The sequence below is a fragment of the Rhinopithecus bieti genome, unplaced genomic scaffold (assembly GCF_001698545.2).
Source record: "Rhinopithecus bieti isolate Rb0 unplaced genomic scaffold, ASM169854v2 scaffold_26106, whole genome shotgun sequence".
In the NCBI taxonomy this organism is placed as follows: Eukaryota; Metazoa; Chordata; class Mammalia; order Primates; family Cercopithecidae; genus Rhinopithecus; species Rhinopithecus bieti.
The window spans coordinates 281,056-306,042 of record NW_016811748.1 but is presented as its reverse complement, the minus strand read 5'-3'; the positions used below and the strand labels follow the sequence as shown (position 1 = coordinate 306,042).

At 35.8% G+C, this 24,987-nt stretch overlaps 1 protein-coding gene across 1 annotated transcript; it reads left to right on the top strand.

The window, feature by feature from the left end:
* Positions 1-20,232: 20,232 nt before the first annotated feature.
* LOC108544052 (olfactory receptor 12-like) lies at positions 20,233-21,598 on the top strand. The gene has a single exon (XM_017894980.1). The coding sequence runs from the start codon at positions 20,455-20,457 to the stop codon at positions 21,379-21,381; it is 927 nt and encodes a 308-aa protein (XP_017750469.1). The 5' UTR covers positions 20,233-20,454; the 3' UTR covers positions 21,382-21,598.
* Positions 21,599-24,987: the final 3,389 nt, after the last annotated feature.

Genomic DNA, 24,987 nt, shown 5'->3' with positions numbered 1-24,987 from the left:
ATCTTGGGTATACTACATTCTCTAGAAGGTGCCAGTATTCTCCCATACCTGTCAACATTTTTCAGAGTGTTTTGCATCTTGATGTCCCTCACTGTACTCTCCAAGTTGTCATTTCTGTATCAATCCCATTTATACCTTCCTTTTAGTTATAAAAATGGTCAAATTATACAAATTTTTTTATTACAATAAGCAAGCAAACATACGTCATCCATGTAATCCATATTTTCCTTCAGCAAACATTTATTGAGCAACTTCTATGATCCAGGTGCTGTGCACAATTTAGGACCAAAGTGTTTTTCTAACTGAAGCAAAATTTGTGATACCTTCCCATTCTCTTTGACACCTGAGGCCTTTCTAGTCTTTTCAAACTTACATTATTTCAGTTTATGTTGCTTAAGTCATATGGCTATCAAGTAAAGGGCACGTTGTAGAAGTGGGAAGAGATTTGGGATTTTTAGTCCAAGTATCATTATTTTCTCACAATATTCCAAGAGTTACCTAGGACTTCTATTTTACTGATTTTTACGACAAGGATCCTAATGAAAATAACATAATGTAACACCATATAATATACATGTTCTGGTTTTATGCTAAGACAGCTGATTAACCCTAGAGAACACAATGCAGTATATTTGTTTCTATTATCAATGTTTTGGATTCCAACTTAATCAGAAGCCTCACTAACATTAGTGATTACATTCATCTTCCTCTGATTCCTGTCAACTTTAATTAAGTTCCACACACCCCCTTTTACCCAATTTGAAGCATGTCAGGATAAAATCTGTGCGGAAAAGAAACTACACACTCTTGTATTTGCATGCCTTTGAGGGAGAAGCACTCTTTCAAAGACAATTTCCTTACCCCGTAGGCACTATCAGTTACGTCGTTTTTATTAATCTCATACTCACTGTACAATATTCCTTTCATGACAAGCATAACAATTTCCCTTTTTCTTGGTCTACTTCATTGTAGTTAGTGAAATTTTAGGAAAGAATTGCGATTTATTATATTGAATCCTTAGGATATAACACATATAGTTTGCACAGAGTTGGTGCATGTAGTTTGCACAGAGTTGGTGCAAAAGACTGCTTATGGAAACCACAAATGAATGAAAAATTCTGGAGAAATCATTTGATTATACAATGAATATATGAGTTTTGGAAGATATTTTTAAATTCTATATTCTCATTTGCAGCACATCATCTTAATTTCAAAATTTCTCAACTCGGATTTGGAAAATGTTAGTCCATCTTTGAAAGGCTTAACAGCTTCATCAAAAAACTTTCATGCATTACAACCCAAAGGATTATACATTAGGTATGTCTTCACTAAAACAAAGAAAAAAAAGTATGAATACACACCCTTTTCTGAGACCTTTGCCACCTGTGATTTTCTCTTTCCTGAATATCCAATGACAAAACATAGATGGACCTATGCATTGATTCCCATTTCTAGTCAAGAGTGAAAAGAGAAAATGAGATATAGACACGTGTGTTTCTTTCAACAGAGAATAACAGTATCTCACAAGGGGGAGTATTTGGTTAGATTTATTTATTTTGATAATACAAAGGGGCAGGCCTTTAACATGGCACCGTTTTATCCCTTGAGATCAGCACCCAAGAGGCTTCATGAAGTTCTAAATTTAGCTTCTAATGACTTTTATTTAGTTTATAAATTGGTATTTCTCTTATTTTGAAGAGAAGGCAAACACAGGGGGAAATATTGTATGCAGGAAGAAAGCATGAAAGCTCCTGAAGGTTCCAAGATACATTCTTGTTTTCTTTACAGGCTGCTTGGGTGAATGAATGATACAAAAAGATGGGAAACTGAAGCCACAATTTTACAAACCTATCTCTTCCATCTCCATAAAACTTACAGCTTATCATGACTCCCTAGTGCTGAAGAGAGATACAGTGATGTAAATAACCACTTTTGGAGTAAGACACATTTTAGTTCACATCTTAATTTGTAAATTAATTAATAGTTGCTTGACCTTGCACAAGGCATTATATTTTGTATGCTTTAGTTTTTTCATCTATAGAAATTCAAATACTGCTTATCTCATTTAGTTGCTATAAAATCTATAATATTTATATAAAAACCTAGAACTGTGCATAGACCCAGAGGTTATCCTGAAGCTTCTGATCATCTAATGAATTAATGGCTGGGATAATCAAATATGTGCCAATAAAAATGAAAACCAAAAGAGAGTGTGTTTGGAAATGAGATTTTTCACTGTACATTAGATAAAGATTATGTGTGTGGGCGATTGCAGATATATACATAGATAAACAGTTTTAAATCATACCGTGAGCTACACTGTTACTCCACAGGGCTATATAACTTAGTCTGAAGACTACAGCTAAACCATTGAATATTCAAATGTTCAATATTCTGAACATTTGAAACAGAGGCCCATTTATCTGAATCCAAAGATGCATTTATTCTTCTTTATTGAAATCAATATTTTATTAAACACATAGTTTTTGGTTTAATGTATTTTGGTAAATATAAGAACAGACTACAATGACAAACATTCAAATAACCTTAATGTATGCTATATGTGTATGTGTGTGTATATATATGTATGTATGTATACAGACACACACACACACATATATAGAATGAAAGGTATACATTGTATATTATATACATATACAATTTGTGTATGTGTGTATAAGTGTACATATATATTTACAAACACATTTATACATTTTTTTCTAATATGGGGAAGACCTCTATATTATCAATTGAAAGGAGATTCATTTACATTTATGTTTAGTGATAATGTATGTCTCAGAGTTGATACAATGTGGATAACTTAACAGCTTTTGTAAATTCTTTTAGAACATAAATATAAAGCATTAGACTCTTGCAGAAGATCCATGAGCTGCTGAAAATACTTTAGATTTAGAAATCTGGAAAGGAGCAAGACAGGGATGATCTGTTAATAATTACCATGTGTGGGGCACTATGAAGTGGCTTTTCATGCATCCTCTCAGGTAATACCTAAAACAGCTTTGAGACAATTAATTTTCCTTTTAGAGAGAAAGAAACAACACTTAGAGAAGTTACGAAGCGCCTGGGTGTGGTGGCTCACGCTGGTAATCCCAGCACTTTGGGAGGCCAAGGTGGGCATGCATGCTCTATTTGTACATGTTAAATCTTATAAAAACACCCAGGTAATCGTTGCTTACATTCAAGAGACAAAATATGTTTGTGTCACTGCCAAACAAAATTTGATTTACCCTAACTCGTGCCTATGAAGAGATGGGGTGAATGGTAAGCTTCATGTTAACAATTTGACATCCAAGCAAAACTCCACTTTTGACTAATTTCTATCTAACAGATGTGTGTGTGTGTATGTGTGTGTGTATGTGTGTGTGTGTGATGGCAAAGATCAGAGGGGGACTGAAATAGATGATGTGTTGTGGGTCTGATGGTAGGGAATCACAATTAAAAACTGTCTGTGGTTGGGGAATGCCTGGGGTAGCCATGACCTGTCCACAGGCACTGCAGTAAGGATGTTGGAATAGCACACAAATACTACATAAAAATTTATACCATAATAATAGACAAATTCAGTAAAATTATAGAATACAAAATCAATAAACCAATCTCAGTAATATTTTTATACATAAATAATGACCTGGCCGGGAGTGGCGGCTCACACCTGTCATCCCAGCACTTTGGGAGACCGAGGTGGGTGGATCATGAGGTCAGGAGTTCAAGAGCAGCCTGACCAACATGGTGAAACCCGTCTCTACTAAAAATACAAAAATGAGTCAGGCATGGTGGCATGCACTTGTAATCCCAGCTACTCAGGGGACTGAGGCAGGAGAATCGCTTGAACTCGGGAGGCGGAGGTTGCAATGAGCCAAGATCGCACCACTGCACTGCAGCCTAGATGACAGAGCAAGACTCCATCTCAAAATAAATAAATAAATAAAATAATAATAATGATCTAGCTGTCAAAAAAATTAAGAAAAACAATCCCATTTATGATAACATTTAACCTTAGCAAAAAATGTAACTAAGGGAGTAAAAGATCTGTACACTGAAAACTAAAAAACATCGATTAAAGAAACTGAAGAAGGCGCAAATAAATGGAAAGGTTTCCATCTTGGATAAATCGCATGGAGCAAAACAAATTTACTAAAACAGGAATTGACTTTGAATTTTTGCCAAAGGATCATCACGTGTCATTGATATACATGTGGAATTTGGGAAAGTTGAGAGGACCTTAGAATCCTCTGGGTTATCAGATCACCAAAAGCAGGAAAATGTTGAGCTCTGATGGCTCAGAGTTTCAGGATCTAAGCCTGCTCTGTGAGGAACTGTTCAAACCTCAGGATCACAAACAAAATCTGACTTCAATAGGACACGTTTTTCTGCACCAGGTCTTCCTGGTGTTTAGAAGATAATCAGTTTAATTAATGAGAAGAAATAACACAATTTGAGGAGATCCGGAAATACATTTCCAAAGAAGGGGAAGCAAATGGTGGTCTTCTCATGGAATGATCCTGAGACCCAGTTAGAGTGTGGATCTCTGACTGTGAATAACTGCAAGGATGAAGCTTGGCCAGCTGCATCCCCCACAGACCGGAGGGAAGAATGAGCTGCTTTGAAAGCATTAAGGGAATCTTCACATCAGTTCTACTGAACTTCATTTCTAAGATGCATTAACCCACTTTATAAATTCAAGACATGTTAAAACTCCTGACATCTGCAAGTTCAGAAGAACTGGCAATGTGAGGAGAAACAGAAACTATTTTTCTCTTATTTCAATAAGAGAAATGAATATTTCATTTAATAAATGAAATAAATAAGCTTTATTTCATTGTTTATTGGACATTTGTATATTATGTTTTGTTAAGTGTCTTTCAAGTCTGTTTTTCCATCTTTTAACTTGATTTGTTGTCATTGCTATTGTATTGCAGGAATTCAATATACATTTAGAACACAAATCCATGATTAAATACACATGTGTTAATAATATTTTCCCACAGTGGCTTGCCTTTTTATTTTCTTCAACACGTCCATTGATACGCATATATTTTTAATATCCTGTCAATTTTATCATTTTGGTGAAGATTAGTGCTTTCTGTGTCTTCAAAAGAAGTTTTTGCATACCCCACTGCTTTCTTCTAAAACCTTAGAATTTTACATTTTATGCTCAACTCTATGATTTCTCTCAAATTAAATGTTGTGTACAGTATGAGGTAGTAATTAATAGTTTTTTCCAATATGGATATACAGTTTTTCCAACATAATATTTTGAAGAGATTTTTCAATAGCTTTGATGTCTTCCTTGACAACAACTTGATCATAAATGTATCAGCCTCTTTCTGGACTCTCTGCTGTTTCATGGATCTGTTTGAAAATTAAAATACATATAAAATAATACTCAAAACCATCTTGGAAAATATGTGTACATTTGAAAGACTTATTCTAACTTCAAGAAGTATCAGGAAGAGTGTGGTAATGATGATAAATTATAGACAAATATATTTTAGAATCAATCTGTCAATAGTCTCAAAAAATTTATCTGTGACTTAAGTTGGAAATGTATTGAGTATATACATATAGAGCCTCATTTGGAGATACTTGGAAATGTATTGAATATATACATATAGAGCCTCATTTGGAGATTCTGGACATTTACCAGCAATGTGTCTCCCAACATGAGAGAAAGTTGTAACTTTGAATTTACGTGGGTGTTTTTTTATTTCTCTCAGCAGTGGTTTGTAGTTTGCAGTTTATTTCAGTCCACTATTCTCTAAGAATTTTCCATTGTTTTCATTATATTTTAAATGACACTTCTAATTTCACTTTCCAGTTGTTGCAAATATACATTAAGATGGTTGATTTTTATATTGTCTTTGTATTTTGACCATGACCAATTCAGTAATTACTTCTAAAGTTGCTTTTTAGATTTCTAAGGGTTTCGTATGTACATAATTTGTCATCTGTGAGTCAGCACGGTTTTCCTTCTGCCTTTCCAATACGTATTTTTTATCTTTAACGCATTATTACATTGGCTAATACTTCTTCTTTTTTTTTTTTTTTGGGACGGAGTCTTGCTCTGTCGCCCAGGCTGGAGTGCGGTGGCGCGATCTCGGCCCACAGAAAGCTCTGCCTCCCGGGTTTACGCCATTCTCCTGCCTCAGCCTCCCGAGTAGCTGGGACTACAGGCGCCGCCACCTCGCCCGGCTAGTTTTTGTATTTTTTAGTAGAGACGGGGTTTCAGCATGTTAGCCAGGATGGTCTTGATCTCCTGACCTCGTGATCCGCCCGTCTCGGCCTCCCTGGCTAATACTTCTAATCCAGTGATGAATGGGAAAGTTAAGAGTGGACCTGCTCGTTCAAATCCACATTTTAAGGAAAAAGCATTCAGTATTTCACTGTTTATTAAGATATTGACTGTAAGCTTTTTGTAATTGTCCTTTATCAATGGAGGACATTTCCTTTTATTTTTGGTTTTCTGAGAGTTTTTAAGTTGCATGTGTGATGACTTTGTCAAGTGCTACTTCTACCACTGAAAGTCATATACATTTTCTACTTTAATCTGTTAACATGGTTAAATTCCTTGATTTTTAGAAAATTTTATATACATTTTTAATTGTTGATATACACAACTGTATATACAATAATTGTATTTGTATTGATATGCAATGCTTTGATCTTGTTACTTGCTATTGTTCTGTTCAGGCTTTCTGTTTCTTGCTGGTTCAATTTTGGTAAGCTGTATGAGTCCAAGAAGTTTTTATTTTACTTTATTATTTTTGAGACAAGGTCTCACTCTTTCACCAGGCTGGAGTGCGGTGGCGCAATCACGGCTCACTGCAGCCTCAACTTCCCAAGCTTGGGTAATCCACCCACCTCAGTCTCACGTGTACCTGGGACTACAGACATCTCCACCACGTGCAGCTAATTTCTTTTTTTTTTCTTTCTTTTTTTTGTATTTTTTTAGAGACAGGGTTTTGCCATGTAGCCCAGGCTGGTCTCAAACTCCTGGGCTCAAGCAATCTGCTCACGCTGGCCTCCCAAAGTTCTGAAATTACAAGCCTGAGCCACCATGCCCGGCCTATTCTTTTCTTTTAGGTTTTATAAGTTGTTGACATATAGTTGTTCAAATAGTCTCTAATTATCCTTTGTATTTTTGTGGTATCTGTTGTGATGTCTTTTTGTTTGTTTTTAACTTTATTTAATTGGGTTGTTTCTCTTTTTTTCTGAGTTGATCTAGCTAAAGTTTTATTTAAAAAAAAACTTTTTGTTCAGTTAATATTTTGCATTTTGTTTTAGCTATAATTTCGTTTATTTTTGCTTCGATTGTTACTATTTATTTCCTTCTACTAACTTTGAGCTTGGTTTGTTTTTGCTTCTCTAGTTCCTTGAGATGCATTGTTAGGCTGTTTATTTGACATATTTTTCACTTTTTTGATGTAGGTATTTATTGCTATAAACTTTCCTCTGTGTATTGCTTTTGCTGTATCTTATAGGTTTAGGTATGTTGTATTTCCATTTTCATTCGTTTTTAAATTTTCCTCTTAATTTGTTCACTGACTCATTCTGCAGTCAGGAGCATGTTGCTTAATTGCTATGTATTTGTATAGTTTTCAAACTACCTTTTCTAATTTGTTTCTAGTTTAGTACATCATGGTAAAAGAAAGAAAAAGACACTTGAATAGCACTGCAGTGAACATGCAAATTCATGTATCTTTGTAATAAAATGATGTATATTCCTTTGGGTATATACCCAGTAATGGGGTTGCTGGGTCAAATAGTGTTTCTGGTTCCAGATCTTTGAGAAATCGCCACACCATCTTTCACAATGGTTGAACTAACTTACATTCCCACCAACAGTGTAAAAGTTTTCCTGTTTCTCCACAACCTCACCAGCATCTGTTGTTTCTTGCCTTTTAAATAATCGCCATTCTGACTGGCATGAGATGGTATCTCATTGTGGTTTTTATTTGCATTTCTCTAATGATCAGTGGGATCAACCCAAATGCCCATCAGTGATAGACTGGATAAGGAAAATATGGTACACATACACCATAAAATACGGTGCAGCCATAAAAAGGAATAAGATCATGTCCTTTGCAGGGACATGGATGGAGTTGGAAGCCATGCTTTTCAGCAAGCTAACACAGGAACAGAAAAACCAAACACCACATGTTCTCATTTATAAGTGGGAGCTGAATAATGAGAACACATGGACACAGGGAGGGGAAGAACGCACCCTGGTACCTGTCAAGGGGTGGAAGTAGAGCATTGGGAAAAATAGCTAATACATGCTTGGCTTAATACCTAGGTGATGGGTTGATAGGTGCAGCAAACCACAATGGTACATGACACGTTTACCTATGTAACAAACCTACACATCCTGCACATGTACCCCAGAACTTAAAATAAAATAAAATTAATTTTAAAATCCAGTGGGGGAAAATGCTACTTGATATGATTTAGCTTTTTGAATTTGTTGAGACTTTTGTTGCCAAATATATGATCTATCATGGAGAATGTTCCAAGTGCTGATCACGAAAATGTGTGTTCTGCAGCTGTTGAATTTAATGTTCTATAAATGACTCTTAGGTCTATTTGGCCTGGAGTGTAGGTTAACACTAACATTTCTTTGCTGGTTTTCTGTCTGGGTGATCTGTTTATTACTGAAAGTAGGGTATTAAAACCTGTCTATTATTATATTGCAGTCTATCTCTCTATTTAGATCTATTAGTATTTGCTTTCTATATTTCGTTGCTCTGGGGCTGAATCCATATATATTTACAATTGTATCCTTTTGCTGAGTTGATATTCTTTTGTCCTTACATAATAACTTTCTTTGTCTCTTTTCACAGTTTTGACTTTAAGGCTATTTTATCTCATAGAAGTGTAACTATTCCTACTCTTTTGTAGTTTCAATTTGCATGATTTTTTATTCATTTTTTCGTTTCAGTCTGTGTGTGTTCTTATAGCTGAAATGAGTTTCTTGTAGGCAGCATATAGTTGGCTCTACCTTGGATTCAACTGCTCAATGTCTTTTAAATGAAGAATTTAGTCCATTTACATTCAGTGTTATTATTGATAGATAAGAATTTACTATTGCCATTTTGCTACTTGTTTTTTGGTTGTGCTATAACTCCTTTTATCTTTTCCTTCTTTCTTACTGTCTTCATTTGTGATTACGTGATGTTTTTCCTGATACTATGTTTTAATTATCTGCTTTTTATTTTCAATGTATATATTATAGATTTTGCTCTGTGGTTACCATGAGGCTTACAAAAATATCTTATAGTTCCAACAAGTTATTATGAACAGATAACAAATGAACGTTCATCACAAAAAAGGGAAAAAGGGAAAAATGTTAAAAAAAATCCTCTGCATTTTAACTCCATCTGCCCACAGTTTGAATTTTGTTGAATTGCCTACCTCTTAACAAATTGCCTTAGTTATTATTATTTTGATATATTTGTCCTTCAGTCATAACATTCAACATATGAGAGATTATTGGATTACTATTAGATTCTTCGTGTTTGAAGAACAGGTTTTCTAAGTAGGTATTCTCTATTGACAGGTAGATTGCATACCATAGGGATTTGGTGTACACATTATTTCCTCACCAGATAATAAGCACAGTACCTGATAGGTAGGTTTTGATCCTCTCCTTCCTCCTATCCTCTGCCCTCAAGTAGGCCCTGGCATCTGTTGTTCTCTTCTGTGTGTCCATATGTTCTCTCTGTTTAGCTCCCACCTATAAGTAAGAATATGTGATACTAGGTTTTCTGTTCCTGCATTAGTTTACAAATGGGTTTATAAAAACTATGTTTAAAATAGAAAAAACCTGGCAATAACTTGTGTAATTATTAATATAAACAATGGAAGAATGCAATAAATTAAGAGTCAGTAAACTATCACACAGTTGTTCAAAATGAAGTTGATGCCTATTTAAAGAAACTGAATGTGGAGGAAAAGTTAAATATTAAATCTGAACTCAGTTGGACATGGACACAAACAATGGTCACCAAGTCCTGGAACAGGTTCCATGAGCCTCCTGAGGCATTCATCCAGCTCTGTTTTGGAGAAATCTGTTTCCATACATTAGTTATGGAAAACAACAGACAATCCCCAAAACAAGTTGACCTTTTTGTGTTCCTCGAATCCAGTCGTGAAGGGCCCTCATGACTGGGCACATGCCAAACAACTAGTTACAGAAAGAGCTAGGGTCGCAGACCACCCCAAAGCTTCATGAGACCTCTCCTCTTCTGTGCATGGACAGGTGGCCGACTCTGGAGCCCAGGCTGTTTCTTCCCATCTAGTGAGGAGTCCTCCATTGTCTGGTGAGTGTAGTGGCTGACTCTGGAGCCCAGACTGTTGCTTCCTGGTCTGCTCATGCTTCCTCCATAGTCTGGTGAGTGTAAATATGTATATATACTTTTTCTTATCCCTTTCCCACTGTGATTTGCTTATTATATCTGTATTGCCATATACTTGGGATAAAGGGTGTGTTACCCTTAAAAGTATTATGTGTGCCTTTTCTTCTACCTCGTGTGTATTTCCTGCACAGAACACTGAATGATGACAATTTTAAATATTAAATAAATATATATTCAGATGGGGTTTTAAAAATTTACTTACAAAGACATATAAACAAAATGTAGGGTCCAATACCTTTTTATGAATATAAATACCATACATGTGCAGTGTGTTTGCCTATGTGTCTATGTGTGTGTGTGTATATATGTATCTATATATACACATATATACACACATATATGTATATACACACACACTCTATGCCATAGAGAGATACACAGAGAGAAGTGTATAGAGATTGTTCATAGATATTTTCACACACACACACACACACACACACGTTTCCCTATATTCTTTCTCCCACTTAGCCTTATACTATACATGTGCAGTGTGTCTGCCTATGTGTCTGTGTGTATATACATATGCATATATATGTATATACACACAATCTATATGCTATATATAGAGATACACAGACAGAAGTGTGTGGAGATTATACATAGTTATTCACACACACATACACACACACACATGCACACATCTTCCCATATTCTTTCTCCCACTTAGCCTTTGTTCACAATTAAGTTTCATCTGAAACAAATCTCTCAGTAAGAGATAATTGAATTAATTACAACCATACACAAAGTAAGAAGTAATTTGATTGCACAGTTCATTAATTTAGCCAAACATTTGATAGCAATACTTGTAAAAAAGCATAAATGATTAGTTTGAATTATTGAATTGGCTGGCAGATGAAACCATGATAGTTATTCAGATAATCCTAAATAGATACAACATACTTTATCTTTCAAGAAAGTGTTTTGAATTGGGCAAACTTATGTGAAAAGTTGATATTACCTTATGTTACTCCAGAAGTTCACATGTAAGTTAACCACCTCTTAGGCCTGGTTAAGAAAAATTTAAAAAATATTAAGTACAGTCAAACCCTGTTTGCTTGTTTTCCCTTCTAAAAGGATTAGGTAGAAATTGTGCAAGCATACATTTCTTCTCACCATAAATCAATTTTCTGTCTCCTCCTTGCAGATTTCCTAAACTCTGTGTATTTTCTGCCTTTAAAACTTCTATTGCTATCTACCATTACACACCTCCTTTGCTGTGTTTTTAAAAAATCTTTATGTCAGTTTTTTCATTCAATCACAAACACATGCAGACATGAAGGCATTTATTTACTTTGTTGTTTGTCCACATTTTCCCACAACATGCACAACATTTTATACATCATGGATGATATCTTTGCATTCATTATTTTTTTTAATCATAGTGCTAGATTTCTAAATAAGAGAGATCATTTCGTTTTGTCAAGTTTCCCAAAGTGCATACTAGAATTTAATGCTTATAGAATAGAATCAATTTCAATAAGTCTTCAGGGAATATGAGGGCAAACTGCATAATCCATGAAGTTAGTTTGCATTTTATTCAAATTCTAACTCCATCAGTTACTCTGTAAATAATGTTTCAATGCTTTCTTTTTTTTACATGTCATATGATTCTATTAAATATTTGTATAACATTCTTAAAATGACAATTACAGAAATAAAGTACAGGTTAGTTGTTGTGGGGGTAGGGAATGGAAGAGGAAAGAGAAGTGGGAGGTAAGGAGGTGTTGTTAAAAACGGGCTACACGAGGGATCCTTTGGTGATGGAAATGTTCTGTTTTTTTTTGTATTTTTTGTTTGTTTGTTTGTTTGTTTGTTTTTTGAGACAGTGTCTTGCTCCGTTGCCCAGGCTGGAGGGGAGTGGTCTGATTTCGGCTCACTGCAACCTCTGCTTCCTGGGTTCAAGCGATTCTCCTGCCTCAGTCACTGAGTAGCTGGGACTACAGGTGCGCACCACCACGCCCGGCTAATTTTTGTATTTTTAATAGAGATTGGATTTCACTATGTTGGCCAGGCTGCTCTCAAACTCCTGACCTCAAGTGATCCGCCTGCCTTGGCCTCCCGAAGTGCTGAGATTACAAGTGTGAGCCACTGCATCTGACCTGTTCTGTATCTTTTTTTTAAAAAAAAAAAAATTATTTCTATAGGTTTTTGGGGAACAGGTGGTATTTGGTTACATGAGGAAGTTCTTTAGTAGTAATTTGTGAGATTTTGGTGCACTCATCACCTGAGCAGTATACACTGAACCCAATTTGTAGTCTTTTATCCCTCAACCCCCTTCCCAACCTTTCCTCCTGAGTCCTCAAAGTCCCTGTATTATTCTTTGTATCCTTATGGCTTAGTTCCCACTTATGCTTAGCATGGTGGCCTCCAGCTCCACCATGTTGCAGCAAAGAACATGATCTCATTCTTTTTTATGGCTGCATAATATTCCATGGTGTATACGTACCACATTTGCTTTATCCAGTCTCTCATTGATGAGCATTTGAGTTGATTCCATGTCTTTCCTATTGTGACTAGTGCTGCAATGAACATACACACGCATGAATTCTTCATGCTACTCATTTTCCCTGACTTAGAAACCTAAATTTTAGTGTTTTGATGCCAATTTCTGGCTGGGTTTGGTGGCTCACGCCTTGTAATCCCAGCACTTTGGGGGGCCAAGGCAGGTGGATTACCTGAGGTAGGGAGTTCGGGATCAGCCTGACCAACATGGAGAAACCCCGTCACTACTAAAAATACAAAACTAGCCAGGCAAAGTGGTGCATGCCTATAATCCTAGCTACTTGGGAGGCTGAGACAGGAGAATCACTTGAACCTGGGAGGTGGAGGTTGCGGTGAGCCGAGGTTGTAGCAAGTCGAGGTTGCACCATTGCACTCTAGCCTGGGCAACAAGCAGGAAACTCCATCTCAAAAAAAAAAAAAAAAAAAAAAAGCCAGTTTCCAGAGATGGTACATCAATGTTAGTCTGGCGCCTTAAAAGCAATAGGTAGCAGAATTTCCCTCTGTCCTATATTGGGCATATGCTGTAATAGAAAAATAGAGTTTCATTAAGTCTTAGAAATTTGAGGCTTAAATTTCCATCACAGAATATTGCATTGGATGAATGAAGGATAGTACAGGAGTTAAGCATGAAGGTTGCAGAGCAGTACTCCCACCAGAACTTGCTGCATTAATAAGAATGGTCTTGTTGGTGTTGTTTCTTGTGTGGAACAACATGTGGCAACTGAGCACTTGAAAAGTAGCTAGTTTAATCAAAAAGTGGCACTTTAAATTATAGGTAATTTAATGTTATTTAAATTCAGATATAGTTGTCCAGTATGGCTAGTAGCCACACACTGCGAACCACAGTTCTATTGTCCAGCAATGTGAGTAACAATCACTGCCCCACAATTATTTGCTTTCAAGCCTTGAGGACATTACTTGAATCTTAAGTGACTCCATTTCCACTTCTGTAAAATGTGTATAAACATATTATAAAATGTTTATACTGATTAAATAAATATATAAGTGTGAAAATTACAAAAGGCAACCTTGAGGGAACTCTTTAAAATTTTTTCTATATTGCTGGTGATACTGTTTCTTATGGTGCTGTGTACATGGATGCCATCAGTTAATGAAAAACTAATGAATTATATTATTAATATATAAATTCTATAGGCTTTTTTATTAGTTTTAAATATTCTTATTTATTTGGTCTAGAAGATGACGATGGGAAAACCTTTGTAGACATTGGTTTAGGCAAAGACTTCATGACCAAGAACCCAAAAGCAAATGCAACAAAACCAAGAAAATAGATGGGACTTAATTAAGCTAAAAAGGTTCTACACAGCAAAACAGATAATTAGCAGAGTTAACAGACAATACACAGAGTGGCAGAAAATCTTCACAATCTATACATCCAATAAAGGACTAATATCCAAAATCTACAATGAACTCAAACAAAAAGCAAGAAAAAACAATCCCATCAAAAAGTGGGCCAAGGACGTGAATAGGCAATTCTCGAGAAAGAATATACAAATAGCCAAAGAACATGAAAAAATTCTCAACACCACTAATTATCAGGGAAATGCAAATAAAAACCACAATGTGATACCACCTTACTCCTTCAAGAATAGCCATAATAAAAAAATCAAAAAGTAATAGATATAGGCATGGATGCAGTGAAAAGGGAACACTTCTACACTGCTGATGGGAATGTAAACCAGTACAACCACTGTGGAAAACAGTGTGGAGATTCCTTAAAGAACTGAAAGTAGATCTACCATTTGATCCAGCAATCCCACTACTGGGTATCTACCCAGAGGAAAAGAAGTCATTATACAAAAAAGACACTTGGACACACATGTTTATAGCAGCACAATACACAATTGCAAAAATGTGGAACCAGCCCAAATGCCCATCAATCAATGAATGGATAAAGAAACTGTGGCATATATGTACAAAGAAATACTACTCAGCTATAAAAAGGAGTGAATAAATGGCATTCGCAGCAACCTGGATGGGATTGGATACTATTATTCCAAGTGAAGTACCTCAGGAATGGAAAATCAATGCTTTCTTGATGTTTCAACCCCTTAATTTTTTAATGAACAATTCAGGAAATAATGAATATTTCAAAGATAATATAAGCAATCACTTTCTTGTATTATATGGGTTAATACCTAACATATATTTACAGCAATTATTATAAGTGCTTTGGATATTAGTTGTCATTATAATCAGAAACATATAAAACAAAGTCCTTATGTCTTTTTCACTACCTATTTTCTATTAAAATCACTGTAACCCAAATATAACTTTAAATGTGTTAAGAAGTATATCTAAATAATGTATTTTTATCCTTGAATTTGCTTAGGTCATCAGAAATCTAGACACCTGACAGATAGGATATAGATTTGATCATATGTGTTTATTCTGTTCTACATCTGTGGTCGTGGAGCCTAAAGTAAAAGCTGATCAAATTCTATTAAAGTTTTCATCCTCAAAACTGACAAGTATGATAAGTATGATATACTTATTATTGTTTAAAAGATAGGCTTGTGATTGGGGTTTCTTTTGTTTTGTTTTGCTCTCAAATCTTTACTCTGGGTCTTCATTCTGTCTTCTTGCCAAGTTATAGCCCTTGAGTGAGTCAAACCACTCTTGTTACAATAAAACCTTGGGGAATAAATCTCAAATGACCAACACTGAGGAAAACAATATTATAATTCTTGTTCTTATTCCTGGAAAAACAGTGCTATGGAAATTTTGTGTGGACTTTACTAACTGCAGAGTTGATGAGGCACCCGAGAGTCAGCAAGAAAGAGAAAGAAGTCACGCATGAAATTTAGGTGAGATTTATTTTACTGAGAACGTAAAATGATTATACAAAGACCCTGTAACCAATTCAATTAAATGGATATAAATTCTAGTGAATTAGGTGAGCGATATAAGTCAATCACAGTTTACTGATGAACTCCAATTAGTCTATGAAAATGGCAGACCTCAATTAAAACCATATTGGCAGCACTTTGGCAGGCCGAGGCCGAGGAGTTCGAGACCAGCCTGGCCAACATGATAAAATGCCGTCTCTACTAAAAGTACAAAAATTAGTCAGTGTGGTGGTAGGTGCCTTTAATCCCCGCTACTCAGGAGGCAGAGGCAGGAGAATCACTTGAGCCAAGGAGGCAGAGGTTGCAGTGAGCCAAGATCGTACCACTGCACTCCAGCCTGGGTGACAGCGTGAGACCCCATCTCAAAACAAAACAAAACAAGACAAAACAAATAGCATTGGTCAATAATATACTCAATAATAATATTAATACTGACTTAGATTGTATTTATTATGCTAAAAACAATAATGACAGTATGTGCATTGCACTTACATTGTACTAAACATAGTATTATTAACAATGGAAATACTTACATTGTGCTTATTTACCAAGAGATCTCCAAAGTACTTTCATCTGTGAAGTGCTTTAGCTTTCACAGTGAAGCACATGCTCTTAATACTTACATTTGATAGGTCAGACTAATAAAATATAAAAAGAATGAGGCATTTGTCCAAGCGAGTACAAGTGTTTGAACCCAGGGCTGCTGGTCTCAGAGTTCTTGATGTTAACCACTGTACTCCCCAGAGTTCTTGATGCTAACCACTGTACTCCATTGACATTTTGTAGTATAGTGCCCATGTCACTGTGTTTCTTCCACACGAGTAAAATGTGTTTCTACAACATCATGTATCATGGTTATTTAAAAGTATGTAGACCAATATTTAGATCTTTTAAGTTGAGGATCACTGATACAAATTTAAAATACAAGTGTATCATAAAAATAATAATGCTTTGACTTCATTTTATAAACGTAAAAAGACAAAATTTAAAAGTATGAACAGTTTATTCCGGTCTCTAATAAATAGGCAGAGTGGTGTGGGTTCTGGAGCCAAATGTTCTGGGCTCACATTGTGACTTCCCTGTTTATTAGTAGTATGAAATTGGATAAAGCCTCTGACTTTCTCAATCTTGTTTTTCCTCTCTGTACAATGAAAGTAATTATAGGGAAACCTCATATGGTTTTCGGAAGAATCAAATGACCCAACGTTTCTATAATGGTCAGGCCCCTGCCTCACATGGGAAATCTACTCAATCCGTCTTACTACCGAACATCACAAAGCACATTGCTCAACTCTTTTATTGGGCTATTGGCAGATTAGGAGCTAGAAATGCATTTCCAGATTTAGAGTTCAGGGAACACTCTAATATTACATTGATTTTTCACACCATCATATCCTCAAATATTCTTTCATTTATAACTTTGTATTTTCTGATAATATTAATCCAAAGAAACAATGAAGTATCGTGACATCATGGTTAATGTTTCATTAGATTTTCCACCTTATTTCCACAGATATAACAAACAGATAGAGTAAGATATAATACAATGAAAAAAATTAATAGTATTAACAACGAATGAATCTTGGCAATCAGCTATTTCAAGGCTTCTGTCTCAAAAGATTTTATGCATATATTTCTCATCACAAAACTCATTATTGACCTAATCAGAATTAGACAGCATGCTTGATGACTTGCAATGTGCTACCTCTTAAGATAGTGGGATTCTAGTGAGTACACTGAATGTTTTGCACCAAGGGATAATGATCCAGCAAAAAATCTGAAACACATTAGCACACAGCATTGCCAGAGACACTGATCTTGACATGAGGGCTTGGATTAAAACAATGGCAAGTCAATGAGAGGGCAAGAGGTTAGGCCCTGGAGTCAGGCCGAAAAACTCGGTTATTTTCTAGAGGGAAAACCTGGCACATTTCTTAATTTCCCTTGAAGAACTTACTAATATTAGCATGTGCTTGGGGCTTGGGGCTTCTGTGAGCATTAAATAAAATAAAGATCATTTAAATTTTTTAGATTGATTAGCCTATAGCAATTGTCCAATAAATGTTAGCTTTTATCTCAGAATTAAATTTGTGCTCTTTTATTTTCTATATCAGTTTATTAGATTGGTGCAAAAGTAATTGTGGTTTTTGCCAATGTAATATTAGTTAATAATTAATTGCCACTAATATTACAGTGCAACCATGAATACTCATATCAAAGCACCCAAAACTGGGACCATCAGTTAAATGAATGTTAAGTCCTCCAGTATTCACAAAAAAGGAAAAATCAGGTACATAATTTTTCTGTGGTTGTTGCTGATACTTCCTTTGTTTTGTGAGATTCTGTGGCACTGGCTTTTCTAGGAAAATGAATGGCCTTTGGTGAGACGAGAACATGCATTGTTTGTCTGGGAGTCATTTGATTTATGCTACTCTAAAATGTGCCTCCCTCTAAGATAAAATAATACTATCTACACCATGTTCATTGGATCTCAAAAGTGCAGCAGCAGCACTTATGACCATAAACCGTAACTACTGTTTAACATAAAAATGACTTGCTTTGCTTCTCCTTAAACATGGAATGGCTTTGTGATTTGTTTGTTTCTACTTAGACTTGACTTTAGATCTTGGAATCTAGACTTCCAACAACATAAACTCTAATACTCAAAGTAAGGAATTGTGTTATACTTTGCCCATGAGGAAAAGCATGTGAAATCAGTTCCACTCATGAAATCAGTTCCATTCATTGAGGAATCATTTATTCATTCATTCAATACATTTATTAGAGTCTTGAATCTCAGCCAAGTGTTATTCTATTTGCTCAAGTTTGATTGGTGAAGTAAACAGCACAATCTTCTCCTGGAGCCTGGAGCTTACATAGAAACAATGTGCTCCCATATTTAGTTGGGCTAAATTATCAGAACACAAGGAAAGTCAAATAATCATAGAAGCATGATTATAGTTTCATGAAATCCCAAAGATCTAGGGAATTGAAAGTTGTAATGAATTTTTTAAAAAAGTTTCTGATACCTTCTCACCGAGAAAGTAAGAGTTACTGAATTAATGGTACAAATTTTATGAACCATGGTACATAAGAAAAGAGAACAAATTCATCTCCATTTTGCATTTATTCTGAATAAAAATGTCCATTTACTCTGTCTTTGAATATTCCCAGGGTATGTTTATTTCCATTTTGTATAGAGTAAGAAACAGTATCAGGAAATTTCCAAATGACAAATTACCACACACATGCAAACACACACACATATACATGCACACATACAAACACATGCATTGCTCTATCCCATGCTTCCTGTTCCACAGATGCAAGTCATACCCCACAGTGGAATTCCAACTTATTATAGTTCAAGTAGTCCTGAAGGTAAACTGCCTAAATATATTACTGTTTTGTATACAATATTTAATAAATAATGGAATGTACGAGAGAGAGAGAGCTGTTACAGGTAAAAAGAAATAAAAATAGGTTGATAATCACTGATTCAGAAAGATGCCACATCAGTGATTACAATAAAAAGGTCTAATTTGTATCACAAACCTAGCACATATTGTTAGATTTCTTTCACCTTATAATATAACCAAAATTTCATAAATCTATTCAAAATATATCAAACAGATAGTATGGTAGGATAAAAAGTGCCCTTCCAAGATGTCCATCTGGTAAATTATGAAGCCTGTGGATATATTACCTTACATGGTAAAAGGAAATTTGCGGATGTGAATATTAAAAATGTTGAGATGAGATAGCATCCCGGTTTATCTGGAAGGTCCCAATGTCATCACTAAGTTCCTTCTAAGAGGGAAGTAGGATGGTTGGGTACAGGAGATGTAAGACCAGAAGCAGAGGTTGGAGAGAAGATGCTGTGCTGCTGTCTTAAAAGCAGAAAAAGGGGCCATGGACCATTGAAAACAGGTGGACTTTAGAAGCTGGCAAAGGAAAGCAAACACATTCTTCTCTAGAGCCTCCAAAAGAAACATGGGCATGCTAACATGCTATAGGTCTTTAAAACTTACTCTGCACTTTTGTCCTCTGGAACTGTAAATTAAATAATTCCTATTGCTTAAGGCCATTAAATCTAAGATAGTTTGTTTTAGTAGTACCAGGAAACTGATAGAAATGTGACCAAAAATTCTAAGTTAATTGATTTTACGCACATCATCAACTCCACTTGCCAGCATCTCCCTCAGGCCAGATGAACAATTCTTGAAAAGAAAAACTAACTAAATAGTTAAGTCTCAGGTGTCATCATGTTTTCTGCTCTGATTTTGAGACCTCTGTAAATTAAAAAAAAAAAAAAAGAGCTAATGATGTGGAGTAAAAAAAAAATTACTCATAACACCTGAGTATTTTGAGATTAGAGATGAATTATATGGCGCCATATTTATAGATGCAGACTATTTCTACAGAAATGATTATTTATTTCCCATTTCTTTCTCTTACAGCTGAACTTTTCTCTTTACGTGAAATACAAGACATAGTAGAGCAAGACCTTATTGCATTAAATAATTTTCACCGTGGCTTACGAGTGTTTTCCTTCTTTCTCCTCCTCTCCCATCTCTCTCTCTCTCTCTTTCTCTTTCTCTCTCCCTCCCTCTCTCTCTCATTCTCTTTCTCTCTGCAGTTACGCAATGGTGAATTTTACACATGTCTCAGAGTTTGTTCTACTTGGATTCCAAGGGGGTCCCGGAATGCAGGCAATGCTATTTCTGATTTTTCTGATCCTCTATGGCATAGCTGTGGTGGGAAACCTTGGCATGATTGTAATTGTCTGGGCAGATGCACACCTCCACACCCCAATGTATGCCTTCCTGCAAAGCCTTTCATTGTTGGACATCGGCTATTCTTCCACAATTGCACCCAGGGCTCTGGTGAACTCCATGCAAGAGGACCACACAGTTTCCTTTGGCGGGTGTGCTGCTCAGTTCTTTTTCCTGTCTCTCTTTGGTACCACGGAGGCTTTCCTCCTGGCTGCCATGGCCTGTGACCGCTTCATCGCCATCTGCAACCCTCTTCTGTACTCTGTGAGCATGTCTCACCGGGTCTGCGTGTTGTTAATATCAGGATCCTACTTGTGGGGTGTAGTCAATGCCGTTGCTCAAACAACCATGACCTTCAGGTTGCCTTTCTGTGGGTCCAATGAGATCAACGACTTTTTCTGTGATGTTCCCCCACTCTTGTCCCTCTCATGTTCGGATACGTTTATAAACCAACTGGTTCTTCTTGGTTTATGTGGCTCCATTATTGTCAGTACCTTCTTGATTGTCCTGGTCTCATACATTTACATCCTCTCAACAATTCTGAGGATTCCGACCACGCAGGGACGCCAGAAAGCCTTCTCCACGTGCACCTCCCACCTAACAGGAGTGTGCTTGTTTTTTGGTACCGTTTTCTTCATGTATGCACAACCCAGTGCCATCATCTTCATGGAGCAAAGTAAAATAGTGTCCGTATTCTACACTATTGTCATCCCCATGCTGAATCCCCTGATATACAGCTTGAGGAACAAAGAGGTCAAGCAGGCTCTGAGACGGAGCATGCGGAAGCTGTCTTTGTGATCTCCATGGATCTCCTTAGTCATCCTGGACCTCACCCCAAAGCACTGCTGCCCATGGAGGTTATGTCTTAGGAATATGGCATTCCAGGGCTTCTTAATTTCTTTCTTGAAGTCTGTGATCCAGAAGACCAGGGGTATTTTAATTGTCTTTATATGTTTAACGATAAACAAAATCAAGGCTTATGAGGAATAAAATGCAGACTGGCGGAAAAGGTGACTGAATATTCTTTCAATAAAATTATTAATTCTTCTGATGAATTCTGGTAAGTTTAAGAGGTTATTAAATTTGATGCAATGCTTATTTCTTGATTTATTCCTTTTATCTATTTTATTATCCCAGTACATGTAACTTACAATCATGATTTGGCTTACTACAATTAAAAAGAATTTCAAAAAAAAGTATTCACACTTTTTTTTTTTACAAATATCTTGCTTGTCTGGCCAATTAATATTCTACAGACACATAATATTTGCTTCTTGGCCTTATAAACCTCATCAATACCATTGACTGGTATTTTCGTGCAAATTTTGGATAACATAATAGCTTTTGACATTGAAAATTCTATTCATGAACACGGTATATAATCCTATTTAATTATGTTTGTTCATTGTTCATTATATTTTTCACATGTTTATATATTCTGCCAACAAATAATATATTTGATGCATTATCAAATGGGATATTGAAAAACATATCTCAAAGTTGATAGTGGTATATGAACTTGCATGGCTTTCATGTATTTATCTCAAGGATTCTCACTAACTTTCTAACTTCTCTTAATATCTAAAATCGATGTTCATAAATTATTATAATTATTGACAACAATAACCCAAGTCTACTAAGTCATAATAGAAGAAATTCTTCTTAGCCATCTTATTTTAGTTCAATGTAATTAATTAACTAGATGGAAGAGAAAATTTATTTCACCCTAGTGTCCAGGGGTGGCTTTTTTCTTAAATGATACTTTGTTGAATATTTTTCTATGGTGAGATAATTTTAGCATTTTATCATGTGTTATTGTGTTGATCTGTTATAATAGATTTCATTACACTGATGCAAATTTGCACTACTGGAGTAATTCGAATGTGGTCATGATTGTTTATTGATGTAGTGTTCTATTTGTTATACTGAAACCTATGTCTCCTGTAGGGATTGGCTTGCCACTCCTTTTCTTCTAATGCCATTGTGTGGTTTCGGTGTGAAGCTACATCTAAATAGCTAAAACATGTTAGATCGTATTTCTACTTTCCCCTCAAGACTTTACATGCGTTAAAAACACATATATTGCTTAAATATTGAGTACAATTCACCTTTGCAAGTATTCATGCTGGATTTTTTTTTCTTTTTTAAAAAAATTGATTTAGAGCATGCAAGTGCGGTTTTGTTACACCGATATATTGCATAGTGGTAAAGTCTGAGTTTTTATAACTTACCTATCACTCAGATAATGAACGCTATACCCAATAGGTAACTTTCCAATCCCCACTTCCACACCAACCTCCCCACTTTTGGAGTCTCCAATGTCTATTATTTTCTTCTGTATGCTGGATATTTTCTTTATGGAAATATTTTCTCATCCCTGATTCAGTTTCTATAGTATTGTAGGATAATTTGGGCTTTACATTTCTTCCTGAGTCAGTTCCATACAATTTAACTCATTTAAAAATATTTTCATACCAGGCATGATGGTGAGTGTCTGTTATCCCAGCTACTTCAGAGGCTGAGGCCTTGAATTCACTTGAATTCAGGGGTTTAGGCTGTAGTGCGCTATGGTCACTCCTGTGAAAAGCCACTTTGCACTGTAGCCTGGGCAACATAGCAACAACTATGTTGCTAAAAAAATAAAAATGAGCCAACAAAAGTGTTTAAAAGTATTTCTATTTCATGTAAGTCTGCTATTCACTAATATATAATAATAGTTTCAGAATGTTTTAATCTTTTAAAATGTACGTGACATTATAATTTTGTGACATGACATGTAGATAATATATAAATTATATTATAAATATAATTTATATCATTAATAAATATGTTACACATATAATTTTCAAATATTTTCTTCCATTCATCATGGATTGTCTTTTTGATGACGTACTTTTATTATGGTAGGAAAATGATGTGGCATTAAATTAACCATCTGAACCATTTTTAAGAGTACAGTACAGTAATGTTAAGTATATTTGTATCGTCGAACAACAGATCTCTGGAAAGTTTTCATCTTGCAACACTGAAACTCTGTACCCATCAAACACCAATTTCCTGACTCTCATCCCCCCAGAGCTTGGGAACCACCTTTCTACTTCCTATTTCTGTGATCTTGACTACTCTAGATACTTCATGTAAAGGGAATGACACAGTATTTGGCCTTTTGTGTTGTAGCTGGCTTATTTTGTTTAGTATAAAGTTTTTGAGGTTCCTCCATGTTGTAATATGTGACACGATTTCCTTCTTGTGTAAGGCTGCCATAATATTTCCCTGTATGTAGATGTCACGTGTATTAAACCATTCATTTACCAATGGTCATTTGGCTTGCTTGCACTTCTGGCTATTGTGAATAATTCTGGATGAACACAGACGTGCAAACATCTCTTTGAAATCCTCCTCTGAATTCTTTTGGACATAAATTCAGAAGTAGGGTTCTTGAATTATACAAAAATTCTTTTTTTAACTTGTTGAGGCATCTCTGTACTATTTTTCATAATGACTGCATCATTTTACATTCCCACCAACAAGGCACAAACAAGGGTTCAAACTTCCCCAGTTCGTCACCAACACGTTATTTTCTGTTTTCTTGATAGTGTCCATACTGATAAATGTGATGTAAGATCTTGTGGTTATTTTGATTTGAATTCCCTAATTTTGATTTAGAAATATTGAACATCTTTTCATGTGCTTATTGGCCATGTGTATATCTTATTTGGAGCAATATCTATTTAAGTCACATGTCCATTTTTAAATCAGGTTGTTTTGTCATTATTTTTTAACTCTTTATCAGATACATGAATTTGGATTATTGTTTCCTATTCCACAGATTGCCTTTTCAGTTTATCAGTTGTTTGTTTTATTTTTACTTACTTTTTGAGACAGAGTCTTGCTCTGTCACCCAGGCTGGAGTGCAGTGGCATGATCTTGGCTCACTGCAACCTACGCCTCCCAAGTTCACGCTATTGTCCTGCCTCGGCTTCCTGAATAACTGGGATTACAGGTGCCCACCAACACACCCGGCTACTTTTTTTGTATTTTTAGTAGAGACAGGGTTTCACTATGTTGGCTAGGTTGGTCTCAAACTCCTGAACTCATGTGATCCACCCACCTAGGCCTCCCAAGGTGCTAGGATTACAGGCATGAGCCGCCATGCCCGGCCTCAATTAGTCAATTATTTATTTTAAATCCTACCCTGAAACATCGGACTTCAAGTTCTCCTGTATAGGGAATTTTATTAAGGAGTATTAAACTCACATGATCACAGCATCCCACAATAGGCCATCTGCAGGCTGAGGAGAAAGGAAGCCAGTCCGAGTCCCAGAGCTGAAGAATTTGAAGTCCAATGTTTGAGGGCAGGAAGCATCCAGCACGGGAGAAAGATGTAGGCTGGGAGGCTAGGCT

What these genes read in the sequence shown, in the direction of transcription:
- LOC108544052 (XM_017894980.1), top strand. Translation starts at nt 20,455, where the DNA reads ATGGTGAATTTTACACATGTCTCAGAGTTTGTTCTACTTGGATTCCAA.